The sequence below is a fragment of the Melozone crissalis genome, unplaced genomic scaffold (assembly GCF_028551555.1).
Source record: "Melozone crissalis strain CALT ecotype California unplaced genomic scaffold, PUWL_Pcris_2 ptg000013l_1, whole genome shotgun sequence".
In the NCBI taxonomy this organism is placed as follows: Eukaryota; Metazoa; Chordata; class Aves; order Passeriformes; family Passerellidae; genus Melozone; species Melozone crissalis.
Window position 1 is genome coordinate 2,993,508 of NW_026535791.1, and position 22,919 is coordinate 3,016,426.

The 22,919-nt window shown below is 39.3% G+C and overlaps 1 protein-coding gene across 1 annotated transcript in view; it reads left to right on the plus strand.

The window, feature by feature from the left end:
• RNF17 (ring finger protein 17) overlaps positions 1 to 21,508 on the plus strand; it is a 39,564-nt gene extending 18,056 nt beyond the window's left edge. Inside the window, exons 17-36 of the mRNA XM_054271994.1 lie at positions 207 to 360; positions 1,068 to 1,183; positions 2,121 to 2,241; positions 2,976 to 3,093; positions 4,631 to 4,852; positions 5,794 to 5,944; positions 6,977 to 7,095; positions 7,703 to 7,793; positions 8,615 to 8,730; positions 9,056 to 9,363; positions 10,494 to 10,657; positions 11,445 to 11,564; positions 13,950 to 14,030; positions 14,665 to 14,790; positions 17,135 to 17,239; positions 17,880 to 18,030; positions 18,958 to 19,093; positions 20,335 to 20,524; positions 20,848 to 20,949; positions 21,437 to 21,508. Coding sequence (XP_054127969.1) covers positions 207 to 360; positions 1,068 to 1,183; positions 2,121 to 2,241; positions 2,976 to 3,093; positions 4,631 to 4,852; positions 5,794 to 5,944; positions 6,977 to 7,095; positions 7,703 to 7,793; positions 8,615 to 8,730; positions 9,056 to 9,363; positions 10,494 to 10,657; positions 11,445 to 11,564; positions 13,950 to 14,030; positions 14,665 to 14,790; positions 17,135 to 17,239; positions 17,880 to 18,030; positions 18,958 to 19,093; positions 20,335 to 20,524; positions 20,848 to 20,946 — 2,688 coding nt within the window. The 3' untranslated portion in view covers positions 20,947 to 20,949; positions 21,437 to 21,508. The remainder of the gene's footprint in view (positions 1 to 206; positions 361 to 1,067; positions 1,184 to 2,120; positions 2,242 to 2,975; positions 3,094 to 4,630; positions 4,853 to 5,793; positions 5,945 to 6,976; positions 7,096 to 7,702; positions 7,794 to 8,614; positions 8,731 to 9,055; positions 9,364 to 10,493; positions 10,658 to 11,444; positions 11,565 to 13,949; positions 14,031 to 14,664; positions 14,791 to 17,134; positions 17,240 to 17,879; positions 18,031 to 18,957; positions 19,094 to 20,334; positions 20,525 to 20,847; positions 20,950 to 21,436) is intronic.
• The last annotated feature ends 1,411 nt before the right edge of the window (positions 21,509 to 22,919 follow it).

Here is a 22,919-nt window from a genome sequence, read left to right on the forward strand (position 1 = left end):
TATTTTACTGGTTATAATTGATTGAATAGGGCACTATTCAGTAATTGTTAGGCTCTTTAATTCACTTTATGTATTCATGACCACTTTAATTTTGGAGGGAAGACTGGAAAGTACAGTACTATTAAAAGAATTATCCCTTAAAAGAGTAAAAATGCTATTAAAAAAAAAACCTGCTGTGTACATGTGGTTTGTTGTTTTTATTTCAGAGAGAGAATGTGGAATCTTTAGCTCTTCCAGAGAAAATTCAGGAGATATATAAACAAGAGAATGGTAAAAACTTTGAAATTTTCTGCCCAGTTGAAGGCCAAGCATGCATTGCAAAGCAGGAGGATGGGAATTGGTACAGAGCACAGATTATAGGTGAAGTATTGATTCTTTTGCTCTAATGCTAGGTTGCAAAATCAGATGTGCTAGTAGGTCAGAGTCACATGCTGGATATGAGCAGTAACATCCAGCCAGTATTTTTACTGGGAATTATGGTGCTACCAGGTAGCTTCATAAAGTCAGTAGTACTAATTCATATTCTTTTGCTACTAACAGACTGATTTGTACACCTGTTCTTTCTAAACAGAGATGCAACATATTCCATTCTCTAGAGATTATTGAAATTCTATTACATAATTATTTTAAGTAGCATTTCTCTTGCTGTTACAGTGTGAAACCCAACTTTGGCTATTCCAGCCAACCTGAGAGTGTATCTGGTGTTGGTTCATAATTCTCCAAAGTAATTCCAAAGGGAGTGGGGGGGCTGTGCTTGTGCTGAGTCTGTGTTGCCTGTAGGTGGGCAGTGTAGCATGTCTGCTTACATGTTTGTAAAACTTGGCATGTTTTCAGTGAGCCAGTGTCTCGCAAAGGGGGCCAAAATGCCAGGGCTCTCCTTTTAGGGACCTGAAAGAGCTGGCTCCTAAAAAATATGCATTTTGGTTGGGATATAAAAATTAAAAGAAATTTATACTAGGTGATCGATCATATGGCATGAATGTGGGGTCTACTCTGAAATTCTGGTGCTTTAACCTGTATCAAATCCTAATTTTTTGTTAAAACATCTTGGGGTGTTTTCCTTGCAGGGCTGCCAAGTTGTCGGGAAGTTCTGGTAAAATACGTTGACTACGGCAACATTGCAAACTTAACTCATAAAGACATACGCAGAGTGAAACAGGAATTCCTGAGCTTTCCAGAAAAGGTAAATGCCTGGATTAAACACTCAAAATTAACAGCATTTCAGTGAATGAGAGGGGGAAGAGAGAATTGTGCACCTTCTGAAATACATTAAATAAATAAAATGTTAAGGAACTTAATTTTTTCCCACCATTATGAAGTGTCTCACTTAATGTTTTGGGTGCATATTGAATACTCAATTTTTTTTGTATCTTTCAGGTGTAAATTAAATCTAATGTTGTCTTGCAATATACACACTGCAGGAGAGGTATATATACAATGTGTATATATACATGCTTATTTAATTCACCTACATTTATTTTCATAAGCTAAATGAAATTTTGTGTTCTTTCCTTTTTAAATTATAATCTCATAATAAGAGGGGGTTTTTATTTTTGTTTGCATTTGAAATTTGGTGGTTTTCCAACTTGAGGAATGGTTGGAGTGTCCCCATTTTGTCAAGGAGGAAAACTGACTGGGAAAGAAAACAGCACAGTGTTTCTGTCAAATTTTTAAAATGCCCATAAACGGAAATTATTTTTTTCTTTGCTATTCATTTGATAGTTTTGGTTACCAATCACAATTATGCTGAACTTTGAAACTTCATATGTTGGTAGGGGTTTTTCTTAAATCCTTGAAGGCCCCAGTGGGCTTTTTTTTTATCACTTCTGATCAATAATCTTTACTGATCTCTGCACCAGTTCTATGCCTTACCATAAAGGGAGAAAAAGAGATTCAGGCTCTTTGTATTTCAGCAAGAAAGTCTCTTACTGTGAGGTTCATGCTCAGCTACTGGGAAAGGAGGGATCATTTTGAACTAAATCAGATTGTGGTAATGTGGAACCAGAAGCCAAGGTCTTGCTGTCTTGGATGAGTGCAAAGCAAAGCCTGTGATTGAGTCATAATCAGATGATTTTGATCTGTATGTGATGTTGGTTGCATAATCTTGAGTTATTCTTCAGGCAATCAGGTGTAGGCTGGCTTGCATTGAGCCATTCAAAGGGGCAGATGAGTGGAACAGAGAAGCCAAGGAAAGATTTGAAGAAATGACTGAAGATAAGCTTATGTTGTGTTCAGTTATTGGTAAGTTACCAGGAGTGTATTAATTTATATTTATATATTGTTAAGTTGTCTCAAATGTAGAAACAATCACTTTGAAATTTAAAGTAGTATTTATTTGAAATGTTCATGCTTGCTAGAGATAGCCTGGAGTGAGAATATGTAAATTCTCTCCTCTGATTGGAGGAGGCATAACAGATAAAATTTGCAACAAAAGTTCTATTCATGTCTTGTCTTACAGACCACACCAGTGTTACATGATATAAATAATCTGATTATTCAGGTGGGCTTGTTTCCAAAAGTACTAGCTGTCCATGGTGTTTCCTGACTTTATTGGTATCTGGGAGTGTGATTGCTGCTGCTCTAAAATATTGCCAAGAAAAAGAAAAATAATTTCAGATAACACAAATATGCCTTAGTAGGATTTTTCTCAATACCATATATTGTTCATATGTAGCTACTTAGTTTTCAGCCCTTGTGGAATGATTATCTGGAGCCCATTTATAAATGGAATTGTGTAGCAGTTGGAGTTGTTGTACAAAAGCATTTTGTGATTATTGGTGTATTTCAAGTTAATCTTATGGATATGTGCAAAGCTGAGCATCTGCATATTGTTGATGTTCAGAATCAATTATTTTGTACATCAAATGTAATTTTGGAGAATTCTGTCTTTTGGCACTATTTGTCATTGCTCTAAAACCAGAGTCTTCACACTGTCATTGATTGGCACTAATTATGTTGATATTATTCATTCACAGAAATTTTAGATAATAATGTCTTATCTATTGAGCTCTTCAATGCCTCTGCTGATAATGGGAAAAAATTCAGTATTAACTGCCAGCTAGTTGAGGAAGACTTAGCATCCTACATACCTGGGTAAATACATTGTGCATTACTTTTAAAGTATTTGGAAATACAGAATTTGTGTATTGAAACTGCTGGTGTTGGTGTGTCACCTCCAGTGGCTGGAATTTACCACATCTGCAATAAATTGCTTTTAAGATCACATCCATCAGCTGGTGTAATTTAGAGTGTAAATGCAGTTCAGTAGTTAATTTCTCAAACTAAATCTTCACTGATGTATTGAAGTTGTACCTGTGAAAAAAACTTGAAATCAAATGTTTGCCTTGTACTTGTAGTGTCCCTAAATGCCAGTTCTTGCCCAAGTATTCACTGTTAAGGTTCCCATTGCCATTTAGTAAGAAAAAGAATTTGTGTCTTAAACTTGCACATATGGTGAGTCACCCCTTTGGGAGGTCTGTTACTAGAAAACACTTGGGTAACCAGCTATGACAACAGAAGGGTTGGGAAGACAGCAGAGTTGGGAAGTATAATAGATAATCCATGGGCTATAATTCATGAAAATCTGTAGTTACTCTTCAATTAATCATTTTTGAATACTGTTGGAAATATATAATTAAATGGGAAGTTTTCATTCCAAAAGTAAATTCCTGAAATTGCTTTTTTTAGGAGGAAGCATGTAAGTGGATTTTCTCTCCTAGCTTAGAAATGTTACTAAATCTTAGTAACACTCTAATACTGTCATAGTCACAATTTTTAGTAAGATTTTTGTAAGTTATGCAACCTGAACAGCTGAGTTGTTTTTTCCTGTCACAAAGGTATTTTGTTGTGTCCCATCTGTACTAAGATGCCTGCTGCCAGCCTTCACTCAAGGGAGTATATTCCTTTGCCCTAAGTTGTTGTGTAACACTGATCCCTTGACTAAGGTGGATTTTATGATCCCTTACTCACTCCCCTTCTTCATTTGGTCTGGGGAGAAAATAAATTTGAAAACTCATGGGTCAAAATAAAGAAATCACTTACCAAGTACTGTTGCAGGCAAAACAGACTTGATTTTACTTAGTTATTACTAATTAGCATAAACACTGAATTACTAATTCGGGCATTGGTACACAGAAGACAAAGATTTATGGCACCTACCCTCCCCCTTTCCCAGGGTCAAGTTTATTCCAAGCAGCTCCCATTCCTCTCCTGCCCTTGAGTTACACTCAGCATTCAGGGAGGCAGGGAGTAGTGCAGGGAGTTGGGGTCAGGACACAGCGGTTTATCTGTGCTGCTCCTTCCTTCTTTTCTTCTTGTGCTCTGGAATGGACCCCCCACAGTCCCTTATTCTGTGGGGCAAGAGACCCACTCCAGATGTTCTGTTCTTATGGGCTTGGTGTTCCCTGTGCTATCTCTTCTCTTCCCTGAATGTGCAAGGATACCTTCTGAAGGAGAATAAAAATGTTATTATCATTAGTGTTTCAGAAGTAGCACTTATGAATGTTCTTGTCTAGGCTACAACTCACTTGCTGCACATTGAATAATTCCTGTTATTTTGTTATTGAGCCTTTTTCACTTCATTTAAAGTCTGTTTAGATTTTCTATTCTAACTATTTTGTGCTCTTTACAGGTACACTGAAAAAACTGAAGTAAAGCCTAATGAAATATGGGATGATCCTCTAGAAGAAATTCCTAGAACCTCAGAAGCTTTTATTCCCACAGACATGGAATCTGTGGATGAAGGAGATTTCAGACCACTTTGTAACAAGGAGTTAGATGGGAGGATTAGTCATGTTGTGTCTCCTAGTAAAATTTTTGTACAATTGCTGGCATCAGAAGGTATATTGAAAAGGTACTGAAATTCAAAGAACTTCTCTTTAGTTAAAGTGTCCTTATGACAAAATGGTGAAGTACAGTTAGAACAAACTCTGAGATTTGTTTTGATACTGTGTACTTCTTGAAGGCTGCTGACTTACTTGCCTTTGTTGAGGGAAGTATAGGAGCAGAAGAGAGGTTGGCACTATATTGTGGCTTATGAAATAGTTCTGCTTCCAAATTAAGTATATGGTCTCACTTGTATTTCAAATCAGTTTTATTGTAGTAAGCATTGCAGCCTGATGAATGCAAGTGTCCAAAAAGATTAAATCTTCCTGCTCTTTCTTCTCTCCTTGCCATTCCCTCATTAGAAAGCTGATTAAATAAAACCTGTATCCCAGGTCTCAGAATTTACTATTAGTGGTAGTAGCAGGGTTTTTTTCCAAAGTGTTTCCAGTACCCTGTTAGGAAGTTTGAACACAATTTCTAGACACAGTGTATATCAGCCTGCCTTTGGTAGATATTTAGGTAACATTTAGGTAGTCATGCCTACTCTTTGGAAATAGTTAGAAGAGTCTGTCATGGTTTAGTAAATGTTGCTTATGTATTTATTTATCTTTTCATGGCTGTAACTGCATAAAGTACCATTTATGTAGTCATGGCATTGAGGATCACACTCTCAAGCTGTCAAGAGAAAACAGTGTAGTTTTCAAATAGTGCCATACAAAGCACTCAGGACTGCTCAGATTAATTCCAGTGTCTAAGTTAACGTGATAGGTTTACAGACTTTTAATCAGCATGCATGTGTTTTGTAACTCCCATTTCATGTATTTCTAACATGTTACGAAGAAAAACTGCAGCACTGTACATCTGTTAAAGCAGTACAGCTTCACTGTAGGCTAGTTAAATACTGACTGAATAAGCCTTTTATTTACTGCATCACATTTTATCTCTGGAAAAACTTTTTTTGAATGTCAGATTACAGGAGGAGATGGCTTCCATCTACAGAGAATCCCAGCCACAGTCTGTGAAGTGGGAGAGGGAAATGCACTGTGCTGTTTACGTACACGATGTGGGACAGTGGCAGAGGGGTCAGATAAGCAGGATTGTCTCTGAAACAAGTGCAGAGGTAAAGCTCTTATCTTAACAGGGTTCATACTTTTATTTTTAAACTTGAAAGCGTTCGCTGATTAAAATAACGTCAAATCTTTGTTTCTTTCTTCTGTGTTCATATTTTCTCACAGCCTTTTGCTTTTGTTGAGAGTTTAAGTAATGCTGTACATTGCTGCAAATCAGTTGTCTTGTCAAAGCTCAGGTGCCTTTAGCAGGGAATCTGGTAGTTGAGGAAGGCTCATGAGGTTGACTCTTTATTTACACTGCCCTTTGGAACATGGCAGAGATTCCCAAGCTATAGTCTAACAATTCATTTTAGATTCCAGCAGGTGTGTGAAACTGAGGGTTACAGTAATTCAAACTTCATGATCCTTGTTAGAAGAGGGAGCCAGTTGAACCAAGTGCAACACCACAGCATCACATGCAGTCAGGCAGTTGCATGAACCCTAAACTGATGCTGATGCACTGTGCCATGTAGCTATAACACTTTGCACAGTAACCTCACACAGCACTGCTTGAAATGTGTTCTGTTGTACCAGTTTGAAAATAATGAGCACCAGAAAAAGCATTTTGTGATTGAATACTTACGTGTCTCTAAAATATAAGAATGGCTTTTTGCTCATCCAGGTAATCCAGCACTGGATTGCTATTATTTTTTTTTTTCATCCATCATCAGATTGTGCCCAGGGTTCTTTTTAGTAGGAAACAGAGATGGTACTTCGTGTACTTCATTTTGCATCAGCTGCTTTCTGAGCCCAGGAGCCTTCGAACAGCTATTTAACCCCATCAGAATAAAAAGCAGGGGGTGGAGGAGAGCTATTTCAGTGTTTCTTGGTTTACCAAAAAGTCAGTAATGTTGTTTAACCTACTTTCAGCACATTTGTATGGTTTGTCCCTTTGCTGTGCTGTGGTAGTTGCTTGAGTTGTGGTGAAGTATTTCAGTGCAAAAGGCATTTGTTAAATCCTAGTAATGTTTGAAATTTTTTTAAACAGATAACAGCATGAGAGGTGGTTTTTTTTCTGTTTTATGGTTTCTTGCCTGTAACAGGTACTACTTTATGATTCTGGAGCTGAAAAAACAGTGGAGGTCAGCTGTCTAAGAAAACTTGAGGAAAACATGAAGACCATCAGGATGTTAGCAATGGAATGTTCACTGACAGAAATAAGGTAGCCTTTCCCTTCTACTGAGTGGCAGCAATAGAAACTAACAGTGATGTACCTTTGTTAGCACTGATTATGTAAGATTTGGATGTGGTTTGCTTTTTGAATAAAGAGATGGTGTGCTGGCTGTGATTTATTTAATTAAGGTTTGGAGTTTTTTTCTAAGGGTTATACTGTATTGTAGTAAAGCAGAAACTGTTCTGTAGAAATAAATAATATTTATAGGTTGAGTTACAAAATAGTGAACAGATTTATTTCATTGAATACTTTCTTTCCTTGGCTCAGAATTTGAGATGAATTGGATTTCCTGAAACAGTACAGAAGGTCTCTTTTCTAGACTGTTTTGACAGGTGTCATAACTTCTAGAACTCATGATCCTCCTCATTTTGAAATTCTGGGTTTGTGTTTTTTAATTTTTCTGGTTGTAGAGATCCAGAAATTAATAATGATTTTGTTACTCTTGACTGTAGTAGAGATTCTTTTTTTTTTTTTTTTAACAGTTTAGGCAGTTTAGAAAAAAAGCCAAGTTTTTGGTAGAGGGAGGAGTTGGTAGTTATACTCAGGAGATGCCAACTTCTTTTGTACCTAGAGGTTATCATTTGTTCTGTGTTAGACCCACAGGTGGAAGCACACAGTGGACAGCAACAGTGTGTGAATGCTTGTCCTATTACCTAACTGGAGCACAAGTGAAAATAGTCATACAGGTTTGTAATCAAAACCAGTGGTATTTACAAAATTCCTGTCAGACTGGCTGTTAATTTGGATTTTTTTCTGAATATTTTACCTTTCAAAAGATCATTAATAAAACTTGTATAGCTGTTTGCTCTAGGGGAAAAGGTGCTTTCTTCTTTCTGCTTTACTTTTGTTATTCGCTGGAGCAGTAGAGCAGTCGGCTGCCCAGTGTGGGGAAAACTTAATATTTGATGTGTTTGGTTATTGAACAGTAGATGTATCTTTGGGATCACTGGATGCTGACAGCCTTTATGGACAGATAAGTAAGCTGCTCAGTTTTTTTATGAGAATTATTTCAGCAGCTACTTTGTTAGTTTTCAAGCCTCAGAGACTGGAAGAATTAATCCAGTGCTGTATGAATATCATTAGTAATTTATCTCTTCCACAGTTTAAAAAAAAAAAGAGTCTTGGGAGGGTTTGATTTGTTCAGTGTCTGTTGCCATCTGCCAGTGATATTTTACAGTGTGTGTGGAAATAAAAGCAGTGATGAGTGGAGTTATTTATGCATGGGTTTAAATCTCCTGCTGAAAGACAAGTGTTTGGCACTTGATTTTATTAAAAAAGCTCAAAGGAAAAGCAAGCTTTTACTCCACAACCCTTTTTTAATGCCTTGTGTAGCGTAGAACAGTTGGTAAAATGATTCATATGGCTTAAATAAATTTGTGTCTTCTCATGTGGGTACCAGTTGTTCAAGGATGTCTGATTGACAGTACCATTAAAATGAAAAATATGCCTGTAGTTTAGAGGAAATGCATATTTGTAGTATGTTGTCCAACTCTCCCATTTTTTCCAGGAAAATGTTGTGGGTTGTGCATTGCCCGTGAAAATTCTTTGCAAAGATGAAACAGGAAAAATGACTGACACTTCTGAATACCTTATTGAACAGGGTTTGGCTCTTAGAAACAGAAGGTTTGGATACTTTTCTTTTGTATTCTCTCAGACTCTGATGGTCATATTTGACAAAACTAATAAAATCAAAAAATTTGGATTGTGTTCTACAGTTTTAGCAACCGAACTCCATCTTCAGTGGACTTACTTATAATGTTTTATAATGAGTATAATGTTATTTAATGTATCTGTGGCACATTGCAGTTCTCTAAGTTTGTAGATGAGATGCTTGGCAGTATTTTGAGATACCTTTGCCACTTCTGTGTGTTACTTGTATTATTTTGTAGTTTTGCACTTTTGAAGTTCTCTGTCAGTTAATACATTGATATTTGATTGAATCTTCCAGAACTGGTAAAGCCAATGGGGCTTGTTTAGTCTCCAAGGAACATCTTGAAGTACATTTTGAGCAGGAGAACACACAGCTGGATGGTTGTAATTCCAAAATTGCATATGAAAGAAGCAGGACTGTTCCAGAGGAAAACACCACTGTCACAGAGAGTGAACAAAAATCACTCAAAATACATGAGCCACTGCCTCGTCCAGAAATGGATGAAGTGTATAAATCTCCCATTGTTCCTGAAGCAAAAGTTTTCCAGGCTGTAGTGAGTTGTATTGGAGGTGATGGAACTATTTATATAATACCAAAATCATTTGGTGAGTTTATGTAGAATAAAATACATTTATGAATCTGAGTGCTCTTGCGTATCATAATGTATGCTAGAACACCTATCTGGTCTGGAAGATTCCTCTTGGGAGGTGATGTCTTTTGGTGTGAGGGGCAGGGATTCTCTCTCTCCTTAAATCAGCTTTCCTGTCCTCCCACCCTCCCAAGCAATCCAAAAGCCCAAAGCACTTGGATAGGCATGTTACTTGCCTTTCTTCTCTATGCTGTGATGGGTAAAGCAGCAAGTGCTTTATTTTGTAATGTTGACTGACCAAGTAAATGTAGTAATTATCTTCAAAGTGATGCAGATACAGTCATAAAGGTTCTTGGAAGTTAGCTTGGTTCTCAGATACTGCTGCTGTATTTTTTTCCTGCAGTTTAAGCTCAGTACAGTTTCTTCAGGCTCTTTATTTGCATTGTGATACATTCTATATCTCACAATGTTTCCTGTTTGTGTGGCTCGAAAGAATTTCATTTTCTTCTGACTGATGCAGTGTCACTCCTCAGTTCCATGTTAGTATATTGTGCTTTAGAGAAATATTTATGTATGAGAACATTAATTCTATCTTTTTTGCTCCACAAATGCATTTAGCTACTAGATTATGTAACTATTTTTATTCCTAAAACTTTGAAATTCAAAGTACAGTAACGCCACTTGCACAGGACTGTGTGTGCTTCCTGCAGATCTTGCTGCAGGCTGTACCATAACAGGAGAGGTTCTTCTGGACACCTCTTCTGTGTTGTTTCATGGTGTCCTACCACTAAAACAGTGTTTTGAGAGTTGTTGTCTTGTTCATGCTTTGCTTTGCTCTGATATAGTGGTGCCTAGGTGTCACTTCCAAAATTTGTAGACTCTTCTACAAGTCCTTCTGAGATTAGAATTCAGAATTTCTAATGGCTTCAGAATTGGAAATGCAGTTTACTGTTAGTAACTCTTCTGCATATACTAGATATTGAACATACATATTGTAGCACTGTGGGGAAATAGATTTTAAAGCTGCACATGTGTTTGTTTATACATGTCATCTGCATCTGATGGGGTTTAGTGATGGAAATATTTTGCATGAATGTTAGAGACTATTCTTAATTTTTTTTTTTTTATTTCACCTCCTCTCCCAAGAAACTGCACTAAACAAATTGATGGCTGAAATACAAAATACCTTCAAGGGCCTTGGTCTCCTGATACCCTACTGCTGGAAGAAGGGAGAAGCCTGTGTTGTAAGAGGATCAGACACTGTGTGGTACCGAGCTAAAATTGTAGAAGTCAGCGGTAGTACTCTGCAGGCAAGTTTGATTGTATGGGGTAAGGGGAGAGGGTGTATGTATATCTGCATATGTGTGTTTAAAAAAGGCATGTAATCCAATCCTGTAAAATAAATAATGGATTTAACATTTTTTCATTCAGCTGACCTGTGCAGTTGTTCATTCTGCGTAAAGGTGTGGATTACTGTCCTCATTTTTACATTTATTTTAAAAATCATTTTTACCTATTTCAGTTGTCACAGTTTTTCCTGTCATTTGCCTAGTAATAATTAATTTTTTTAAGTAAAAAGCTGCTCTTGATTTCCTGTAAGTAATCCCTTTTAGATTTTTTATTTTGCTGTTCTTACCATATGTGGAACACTTTGAAAACAATTAGGTTTAGAATCCCATACCTGCCCTAATCCCCACCCAAAAAGTATTGGCTGTCTGTTTTGAATTCTTTCTGCTGCAAAGGTGTAGAACCTTCTTCTCATTAGCAGTTCATCTTACCTGAGCTGTTGAGTCTGCTCCTGACTTTTGAATGCAGATTGAAAAATCTATCCTAATTCACAGATTTTTTTTCCTTTATATTTTAAACTGGTTATTTCACAAAAGGTAGCAATTCTTGCAAGAGAAGTTTATAAACTGGATTTCTTACCTGCCACAGCACTTTTTTAAATCTTTTCTTGCTTTTTCCCTTTGTCACATCACTTACCATCGAATCATTATTCTTTTTCCTTCATAAAAGTAATGCTGTAAACAAATGCATTCCCTTACTAAACTTAAGTATTTCAGGAATTATTTCAGGAAAGCTTTGCATTTCCTGTAGGTACAGTACATAGATCGTGGTTACATAGAGAGCATTCCTCAGTGTCACCTGTATCCAACTACATTCTACACTGGCATTCCTCCCTTTTGCATCCCATGCCAGCTCTACAAGACGCTGCCGGTGAGTAGTGGCACATCCTGGTGTTGGTGGGTGCTTCTCAAATCAATACCCTGCCTGGTCAGAAAGGCTGAGAGGAGTGCTGGTGTCTTCTCTTGCCTGCAAGGATTCAGAGAAGAGATGATGATTGTTTCAGCAGGTCCTTGGCAGGGCCCAGCAGGTTTGCTTTAGGAGGGGACCATGCTTGAAAGGCAGCTGTCAGTGGGGTTAAACCTTTGTGAGACAGGACACTGCTGGCTTGGCAGGGGATACTCTGAAATGATAATTCATTTTGCAGTAGCAGCAGCAAAAAGTCCTGGATTTCTTAATGCAGAATGGCCAGACAATCTGAAATTGTCAAGTCCTGCAAAACTGTGTTTCTAGCATTCTGATCTTGGCTGTGTAGGAAACGATCTATAAACTAATACAGATGAATTGTTTTAGGGGTTTTTGTCAGTAAGGAATGGGTGTGTAAATAACATCTTCACATACCATCACACCTTGCTTACTCTGAATGGTGCACTTAGTAAAAGTGACATACTGAAGTTACCGGCTTACTTTTATTGCTGGAAATAGTTAAACTGATAGAGTAAGGAAGGCTGCAGGGGTGGTGGGGCAGGGACAGGCAGCAGACCTGCCAGGGAAAGGTAGCATGCCCAGGTAGGAAAGCTCCTGCAGCAGGTGGTGGGAGGGCTGTGCAGCATCAGGGAGGCTGAGGAGGGGTTGGAGAGCTGATTCCAAGTGCAGTCTGCAGTGAACCCACAGCCAAACAGCCAGAAACCCTCCCAGCAGCACATGTGGAAGAGAGAAGGGGCAATAATGCAGAAGAATGGAAGCTTGCAATGGCAAGGGCCTGCAAGAAGAAGAGATTTTCCCCAGAGTGTGAGGTGTTCCTGCAGCACTGCTCCCTCACCCTGCAGGCTGATGAGGGCAGAGCTCTCACATCAGGAGGGATGCCAGGGCTGAGGAGGGCAGCACCCTCTGCTCCCCGTGTAACCCCCAGGGCAGCTGGCAAAAGGCTCCAAGGAGATGGAGACGGGAGTGGGTGCTCCCTTCAGGGAGGTTCAGAGGAGCTCATGTGCTGAGCCAGCACTCTCTAGAGAGGGATGGTGCTCCTGCCTGTTTGTACTGGGGACATTGCTGAGAGGCTGCCAGGCCCTGTACAGTCCTCTCCCTGTTACCCAGTGCCAGGAGTTAGTTATCTACTCCTGTTGACAGCAGTGATACCCCTCAGACTGCTCCTGGCTGTGTCTACAGGGGTTATCTGCAGATCCCAAGAGTGCTTGTAGGGATCTGTGGCCTGCCAGTAGATTTTTCATCAGTCCTGTCTGGCAGAGGGAAGGGCCTTGAAAGGTTCACTCCAGTCTGGTGAGTTATGAATTCATAGCTGTTGTCACAGGAGTGTTGCCACAGCCAGTGGTTGGGCTGCTTGGATGATGGCACTCACTTTGAGGAGCCTGCTCTGGTGGGGTCCTGTGGGGCCCATGTCCCAGGGAAGAAGAGCCATTTTGGTCCATAGGTGTGCCAAGCCTGGAGAGGGATCACAGATCAGGAGACCACCAGTGGGAGCAAGTGCAGGGAAGGGCAATGGAGATCAAAGGGCTGGAGCATCTCTCCTATGACAGGCTGAGAGAGTTAGGGCTGTTTGTCCTGGAGGAGACTCCAGGGAGATCTTGAGCACCTTGCAGTACCTAAAGGGGCTGCAGGAGAGCTGGGGAGGGACTCCTTGCAAGCTCATGGAGTGATAGGACATGGGGGAGTATCTTCAAATTGACAGAGGGCAGGTTTAGATTTGGTACTAGGAAGAAAATCTTCACTACAAGGATGGTGAGACATGGAAACAGGCTGCCCAGGGATGATGTTGGTGCCCCATCCCTAAAGTGTTCAAGGCCAGGTTGGAGGGGGCTTGGAGCAACCTGGTCTAGTGGAAGGTGCCTCTGCCCACAGTAGTGGGTTCAAATTTGATCTTTAAGGTCCTTTCTAAGCCAAACCAGTCCATGATTCTGTGAAAGACAGGCTTGTAAGCATACAGGTTGGACAGCAGATACAGCAGAGAATAAAAGTATTTAACTTTTGTTGAGTGTTATCTTGGATCCTGTAAGTATTTGAATTATGCTTCAGACAATTTTGCACACATAAATTATTACATACATAGTATTGGTTAGATTTGGCAAGCAGCATCTCTTTCTAAGCCATTTCAGGATCTCAAAGTTGTGGGTTGCATTGTCACTTGAATTATAATGCATCAAGTAGTAGATAATATTTAAATGATTGTAGGCGACTCAAACTAATGTGTCTTCTAGTCAGATTTCTTTTTTAATGGTTGTGTATTTCCATCTACCCTAAGAATTAGAAGAATATTACTTGTTAGCATCTTAATGTGTTGGTTTCTTGCTTTTCTCCAAATAGATTGGAAATTTTTGGCAGCAGGAGGCAGTAGAATACCTTCAAGAACTTCTCAAAAATGAAGAGGTTGAAATTCATGTTAAGGTAGCCTAATTTATTCATAGATGTGAAATTAAACCAAGTTTTGTTGTCTTTTTCCTTTTAACTGGCACTAGGAATGGTACATGAGGGAGTATAGCAGTAAATGCATTTCTTAGACAAAAGAAAAAGCACAACTAAACTTACTTCTCCTGTGACTTTACCTTTATTACAGTTTTCATGCCTTAAATATCTCCATTAGGGTTAGTGCTGTGTTTTCACGCTGTTCATGTTGAGTTGTCATTTTGACAAGTAATCTACCTATTGGCAGCATAAATTGTTCTAAATTCTATTCTAAGTGATAAAATTCTAACATCATTTATTAAAATTATAAGGAAGCACTTCATCTGTATTGTCTGAAAACAAGCCATTTCAGACAGCTTAATGATAAATTGTGAAGGGAAAGGGTTTGAGTGAGCAAACATGGGATAATATTTCAGTGTTAGGATGAGCAGTTGGTGCTTCCATGTCAGAAAGAGAGATTCTCCCATTTGTGTTACAACTGATGTTAATAGGCATATTGGTCTTGTGTCTTTGAGTGTTATACATAGCAACATGAGAGGTTTGAATTTCTTGGTCACTGTTTCTAAAACTTCAGCCAGTATTACTGTTACAGTCCTGTTTTGTCCTGTGTAAACAGGAGTTACCAGATAACCCGTGGGGCAAGCTGTCCATCAGCCTGTATTTTGGGGGCATGTCACTGTCATCCTTCATGGCATACCAGAGGTACTGTGTTGCTGAAGATTGCCAGGACATCCAAAAGCTGGTGAGACTTGTGTGTGTGTGTGTGTGTCCCCCTTTTGCTGTTGCTGTTTTACCTTTGGAAAGATTATTCAGTTGCTTGTTGTGACCTAGGAGGATTTGTTACTTTTTTTAATATTTCTGTGTGATTTTGTGCTGTAAGCAGCAGTAGGACTGAGCACACAGGTCTGCAGCACAACATGGGGAGCTACAATGTGCTGATAAGACTCTGTGGAATAAAAAATTGCCAAGAGTTTGTTTATGGACTCTGTAATGAAAAGAGATTTTTGCACTTCTGTTTAAAGTCCAGCTAGCATTCCTCTAGAACACTACAAATAGGGTGATACTTTTAGCACTTGAAGGGATTAGTTATTCATAGAAATATATCCAAGGATGGAGTAAATTAAATCAAGTATTTCATCGTAAAGCCAGTGATTTATAGGGGAGTTACCTAGGTTCTTTATTCCAAGAGTCTGGGACATCTCCCCTAAAGATCATCAGGTAAGATAGAAGTTTCCACCTAACTTCATTTTCTTAACACAAAAACTCCATACATAAGTAATTTCTCTGTATTTGTTTTCATTTTTTTGTTCCTTGAAATCTGAGGATCAGGTTTATTTAAATTGCTAAGACTTTGTTATTGCATTTTCCTCTTAATTCTGTTTAAGTCTGCCAATGTACTTTTCATTCCAACGAACATCTTTGCTTCAGAAAATAATTTTCCAGTACAGAGTCTGCTGCTGTCACTGGTGGTGCAAAGCTTGAGTTGTCTGCCACTGGGCTCGTGATGCAGTTGGAAAAATCCCTCAGTGTATATTAGAGCTGAGTAACCATGGAAAACCTCATTGTAAATCATTCTCTTGTTGCATTTTCATAGAGTCAGCACGACACACATCTTCAGCAAATTAAATATGGATCTGGAAATGAGATTGGTACCTTTAACACAAAAATTAAATTTGGAAAACAAAAATAAAACTGTGTAAAAAGGTTGCAGGCAAGAAGCATTCAGAAAGCCTGAAGTGCTTTCCTCAAGGAATAATTGCATTAAGCAGATCCATTCCAGGAATAAGTGACTCAGAACAATTTGTAAGAAAACAGACTTCACAAGTGTTCAGTTGTAGACCAGAAAAGAAGCAAGGTATCCAGGACTCGAGCTGAATCTCAGGAACAGCAGAAGTGGGAAGCAAACAGCTCTGAGCACATTCAAACATAATCAGCTCTGGTTTTAGCTGTAGAGACTCAGCAGCCATGCTCACAAGACAGCTGAAGTGCATTATTTTTACATAAGGTGTAACCATTATCTTTTATTTTATTCTATAGTTTTGTAACTTTATTTCACAGCTTCAGATCAGTGATATGGGATGAGTTAAGCTGATAAGGACTGCATTTTATGTTGTGAGCCTTGCAGCTGCTAACAGTGGCTTATGCAGGGCTCAGTGCACCGTTGCTGCAGTGTCTCTGTCTCTGAGATGTGCTTGCCTTGCACTGCACTGATGAGCTTAGGAGCTGGTCTTTGTTACCATAGGACAGTCCTAGCTTAGGCACTAGCCTGACATTCCTGGTAGGGCAGTAGGATGTTGGAGAGTGCATCAGAATCTCCCGGTGTGCTGAGCTTCACAGCATTACTCTTATTCCAGGTATGTGTGTCCAAGTGTAGTCAGGTGGCTCCCAACTCACACTGCTCCTGATTTGCAGAAATCTGCCATTCAGTTTGTGTATCTGTGGTTTAGTTAGACATTCTTTCTTTACTTGTAAGAGTATGTACTTTGAATGGAAAAAAATCTTTTTTTCCTAGCTAAGTTTGAGGAACATAATGGCTTTTTGTACTGCATCCTCTGTGAGATCCTGCAAGGGAAACAAAGGGTCATAATTCATTGTTTCATTTTCCAGTTACATATGTTGCTTCTACATTTCTCTTGGGGCATTAATGAAAAGTGTTCCTCAAGTAAATGTGTAAAAATGTATTTTGGAGAAATTGTACATTTTGTAATACATCATGTTTTAAGTACAAGAGATAATACGAGCTCTTTTCATGACCTATGTTCTAGCTGAGCTGTGTGCCATATATCCTTCTAAAATATAATTTAGTGCTCCAGGGTTTATTTTGTGGTGAACCAAATGCAGTGATGACATGTAGAATTCAAACTGTAAAATGCATGGATTTAAAAGAAGATACGCTGGACAATGCCATACTGTTGAGAAAAATCTTTATCTGTACATTGCAATGTTGGTTTTTTTTCATCAAGGACATATTGCTTACTGTTATTTTGCACCTTTTTAGGTATCTCCTTTGTACCAGAAGTCATAGCTAAGTTAGTTTCTGTTTTGTTATTCAGTATGATGCTCAGCTGAAGTCTGTCTTGGTCTAGGGGGTATTTGAAGGAGACCTTTCGCCCTCGTACCTGCTGCAACCACTGCCTGTTCCAGGAGAAACCTTTCCTGTCACAGTTACCCACCTGGTGTCCCCCAAGGAGGTCAGTGTGTCTCACATCTCACATGCTGCACTCCCCTGAGCTGGTGAAAAGGAGAGCACAGATGGCAATCTCATAGCATTAGAGGCTGCAAAATGGTCCTGAGCTGTTGGTGCAGGAGGCTGTGTGGGGCAGCTCTCTGGATGAACACTTAGTTGAAATAACCTCATAGATGGGGCAGTGAAACACTAATTATTTCTCTACAAAAAATTAATTTAAAGAATTACACTACTGCACTCTGGTAATTTTGGGGGTTTTTTTGGTAAAAAAATTTTAAAAAAAAAATTTTTTTTTAGTAATTCTGCAGTCTGGTAATCTGGTATATTTTTTAATAAGAAAATAGATGGTTGGAATTTAATGTGGCAGAACAATAGTGAATTTTGTGTAAGCCCACACAGTTTCCTGGAGTTCTGCCCAATCTCCCAGGCAAAAGGCAGAATGTCATGTGCATTGATGGAATAAAAGATTCCTATGTGGACTTTGAATGTTGAATGATGAAATAGAGAAGAAAGGGGAGCAAGGAGATGCTGAACCTTTCAAAGATGGGATCTGGATTAAAAGTAAACTTTTAATAATGGTTGGAATTCCTTGTTTCTAAATTAACTGCAAAAAGTAGTAACATCAGAGCCTTTTCTTTACATAGGTTTATATTTGTCTTGATTCTTCTGAGAACCTTACAAAGCGCTCTGCCACAGAGAGATCTGCCAGCTGTGACTCAGAGAGCCTTAGTAAGGCCCTGAAGTGGTGCAATAAAATTGTCAAGACACTTCCTCACCTAACAAACTTCAAAAAAGGTACGTTCTGTTTATTTTCCCTGTTGTTTTGTGTGGATATTTAGAAAGCCTGAGTTTCCTTTTGTATTTGTATGTATCTTTAATTTAAAGTTTTGGAGAGTAAGGAGTAAGATCACACTACAATTACATGATACACTGTAATATGTTTTTACTGTTCATTAAATTGAGGCTTTTGTGTCATTCTCCTCCACTGGAAAATGATGGACAGAACTCAGACTCCCAGTGCCTGTTAGAGTTATGAACTGACTTTAGATCCTGTTTGGCAGTAATAAAACCTTACCCTAAAAGTACCTGTCACTAAACTGTGATAATTTTATTAAATATTCAAAAAAGAAAAGTTATGTACAGAAAATCATGTTATAAATGTTTATAAGTTGTGTGAGCCCTAAGGATCACCACTTTAATGTCCACAGCTGTTGGGCCTAAATTAACACAAGTATGGCTTCTTAAATCTGGTGAAGAAAGCAGTTCTCACTCATACTTGATTCTGCCAACTCATAAAAGTCTGGGTGAGGTTTTAGGCAGGATCTGCCCCTGTCTTCCAGACATGTCTGTTCACCTGGAGATCAGTCTATTTTCTGACTGGAGTGTGCAGATGAGTCCAAGTTGAAAAGCTGGAACATTAAACTGTTTGAGTCACTATCTTTTAACCAAGCAATTTGCTGTTATTTCTCACCATTGCCATGTGAGGCAGAGAAACTTGACTTAAATTGCATAGCACTGCTTGGATTGGAATTCAGGTAGAATTAATTGGAGGATGCATGGAACAAAATTGTAGTAGTTTTCCTGTAGTATCTACAGTAGTAGATAAGGAAGAGGAGACTTAATCTTGGTCACAAAGTAAAGTGGATTTTCAGGGTCAGTTTGTACTGCACTGAGTATTGTGGGGTGTTCTGTGATGGTTTTGGTTTTTTCTTTCTTTTACAGAACTGCCTTGCCTTGCAGAGTATGTGGATGGTTTGTGGTATAGAGCAAAGCTCCTCTCTATTACACAGCTTGTGCCTGTTCAGATTCTGGTTCAGTTTGTTGACTATGGTACTTACTTAGTTGCCCCAACCAGCAGGTAAATAAGAAATAATTGCATGTAAAATGTCTATGTGTATGTATACATACACTTAAATCATAAAATATGTACTTATAAATATGTGTGTTACATTTATTATAATTTTTTCTAGAACTATGTATATATATTTTTACCATCATTTACTATTGGATTTCAGTTAGAGAGAAAGTGGTTTGGCTGGTTAAATAATTTCTGTCTGTAGGATGTGGGGTTTGTGCACCTGCTTCTCTGTTTCAGGTTGTTCTGAGAAGCCCATTATTATAATATCAGATTTCTCCATTATCTCCACTTACTTAACCTGTGAGTGGGCTCAGATTCTCAGGGGCAGAAGCAGATTAACCTTACTCAAAACAAGGGCTGAAAAATCCCTTGTACAGACAAATCCCAATCCTGTGTGACTGTCATCTACACAGAAGACAGCTGGGGAATAAACTGAGGGATAAAGGAGAATCTGAGTGGGACACACCCTGCTCTGCCTGTGTGGAACATGGATGTTCAAATCCCTGTTCTGTGCAGTTCTGAGATGCTCTGGACTGTTCCTGTGCTGACACAGATGTGTCTCAGACATCCTAGGCTTTTAGGGTTCCATAAGCCTGTCTGAATTTCTCATACATTTATATATATATATATACACACACATATGTACTGCTTAATCCCAATGACTTGCTCTCAAACTTCTTGTAGAATGTACACATCCTTGCTGACGATGATGCAGAAATGGGGATTTGAACAGATTTTGTGCTTTACAGTCTGCTAAGGTCTTGGGAGACAGTCTCTCCTGTTTCAGAGCTGCATTTCTCTGCTTCCCCTTTCCCTTGCTTCTTTAGAAAGATAAAGAATGGGGAGATGACAATGTAAACCCCAGGTACCTATTTCCAGTAGTGTGTCTAGAGCACATTCAGGCGTGAAGCATTTGGACCACAAAGGTTTGTGGAGCTGCACTGTGATTTTCACACTTGGATTCCTGTGCTGCAGTCTGTGTTTGGGGCTCTTGGGACCGGAGCAGGGTTCTGGGGAGGGGTCTCTGATGCTGGGCTGCTTTCTGATAGCTCTGTGCCAAGTCCTTCAGGGGGCCTGAGGAATTGTTGGGTCTGATGGTGGCATGTTTCTGTAGAGCAGGGACTCCAGTCCTGGTTCCCACACCCTAAAAGTGCTGTGTGAGCCACTCAGGCATCCTGCTGTCCTTACTGGCTGGTGGATTGCTGTGGGCGACGCTTCTCATTTTGTCACTTTGCCTTCAGATTGCGTCACATACCTTGTCACCTGCTGAAGTACCCAGTGCAGGCAGTGCGAGTTCTGCTGGCTGGATTTAGACCTGCTTCAGATGACAAAAACGTGGAAAGAATTCCTTATTCCCCAGAATGGAGCCTGAAAGCATTGTGGACCATGGTGGACTGTGTTGAAGGAAAGCGTCTCTCTGCTTCCATACTTGTAAGAAATGCCTTTCTTTTCCCCCCCCTGGTTTTTGCTGAGCCTAAAATTCTTTCTAGCAGTCTAATTTCTAAGGCTTTGTTTTACTGTTAATCCTCATAGTTTAAAACTGAAAACCATTTACCATGAAGGAAAGCTAAGAGAAAATGGTGTGATGTTCTTAATTCTGCAATCACAAAGTTTCTGAGCATTCCTGTTATTTTAAAACCAGAGGTATTCTTTTTATATTCCCAGTTCCATTTAGACAGTGAGTGTAGCCAGTAAAATCTTTCAGTATCAGTTTGAGGTTTAAATGTGTAAGTGTCAACACTGTAATCTTTCAGACTGTTTCACCAGAGGTTACCATTTCTCTGTATGGAGATGACAAAAATCTGGTTCATCTGAAGCTGATAGAAATGGGTCTTGCAGAGTTGGATCAGTAACATGTAAGTACAGGGACCATGAACTACAAATTCATACCACTGGGGAGGGATGATTGCAGAAGTTCTAAGCAAAGTATAAACTGCCAGTAATGTGGACAACTGAAGTTTATTAGAGAAAAAATCCCTTCTGTCCACATATCCATTCTATTAGTAAAATATTTAACATAAACCAAAAAGTTGTTAATTTTTAACTTCTTTACATACCATTACTGAAACCCACAATTAAGGCACTGAAACAAAGAACCCTGGGGTGGTGTAACATAAAGTGCTTCGGCTGTCAGTAACTGAGAAAGGCACTTTGCAGATGTGGCAGTGTACTCTGCCCAAACAATCAAAACTCATCTTTATTTTCTGTTTTAATCTGTCAGGTGCTGGGGTGAAGAAGTAGATCAAAAGCTGATGCTGGGACACTTTTTCTGGTATCTTGTTCAAAGACTTGGAGGGAAGATCAAGTTTTATTATTGTGACATAACTCTTGTTTGTGTTTCAGGTTTATTTGGTGACAGACATTTCCACCCAGCACGAGATAGGGAGCAAACAGCTGGGGCTGCATTACTGTCTTTGTTCTGGAACACATTTGCATTGTTGCTGGTTTCTGTTTTCACTTTTGGGTGTTGTTACATCTCTTTCACTTCAGAGTTTGGGAATAAAGAGTTTGGTCAGCATGCACCTGAAAGCTTATTTTCCTTTACTGCTGTAGTATGTGAGGTTTCTCTGGGTGTCTCTCCATTGCACTGAATCCTTTACCTGTAAAGCTCAGCGCCTCCCAGTCTCTCCAAGGAGAGCTTTGTCTAGATTATCAAGGAAAACACTTGTGTGATGGCTCCATAGCCTCTCCAGGCAGGCAGTTCCAGGGCTCAGTCACCCTCCCAGTAAGCAGCCTGTTGCTGGTCAGGGGGAACCTGCTGTGCTCATGCACACAGAGCCTTGCACACATCTCTTCCTTCAAGCTCCCATGAAAGCAGGGGTCCAAAGCTGACCTCTCTGCCCAGGCACAATGGGACAAACAGTGGAAGGATCCTGTCACACTTCCAGTACATATTCTGGTACTAACCAGCCACATCCTAGGTGCTCTTGCAAATACCCCAGAGAGCTCATGCTCATTTTCAAAATATTTTCATTTAAAGACCAAAACCCCACTGTTTATCACCCATCTTGAAAGCAACTCAGCCCTGAATTATGTAACAGCTGCTGTTTGAGCAGTTTGACCCAAAAGTCCAGGACCTGTCTCTGCACCCAGCCAGGGAACTTCTGGGTGAGAGTGAGCACAGTTCTCATTGCCACCCTGTGAGCAATAAAGGGCATAGACAGAGTAAGGACAGAGCTTTCACTGAGGAGAAAGGGGAGGGGGCAGAGGAGACAAAGAGAAGAAAGTATCTTCTACCACATGAGAGAAGGAAACAAATTTTTCAGCATGCACAGGAAAGGAGACTTAAAGCAGCCAGCCCAGCAGCAACATTTTGATGATAGGTACTGCAGAATTTTGAAAGACAAGTCAGCTTAAAAATACCTGCTAGGTGGGAAAACTGGATGAGATGACTTTTGTTAATTTTCTGGTATTTCTGAGTAGCTTGGAGAATGAACCTGTCCCCCAGTCTCACCTGTTAGCCCTGTGAGTATAGGAGGGCAGTTTGTAGAACAGACACTGCAGTCTGCTAATGCTGTTGTTGCCTCCTAACTCCAAGATGAAGAAAATAAGATGAAGGAATAGTCCAAGACTGCCATTCCTTTGGTCTTTCAAGTAAAGCAGTAAGTAAACTGGTGTCCAGAATAAGGTATGGTCTGCAGTTGTTTGAGTGTTTGCTGACAGCTGATGTAAAAAACACCTTTTTAATGCCATATGGCTTGAACACCAAATCAATAAACTGTTTCTTAAACATAGAAATGGGAAAAAAGAATTAGCAAAAGTGCTGATGTAGTAGCACCCACTGAAAAATAAATTTATTTAGAGAAAATTATAAATAATATATACA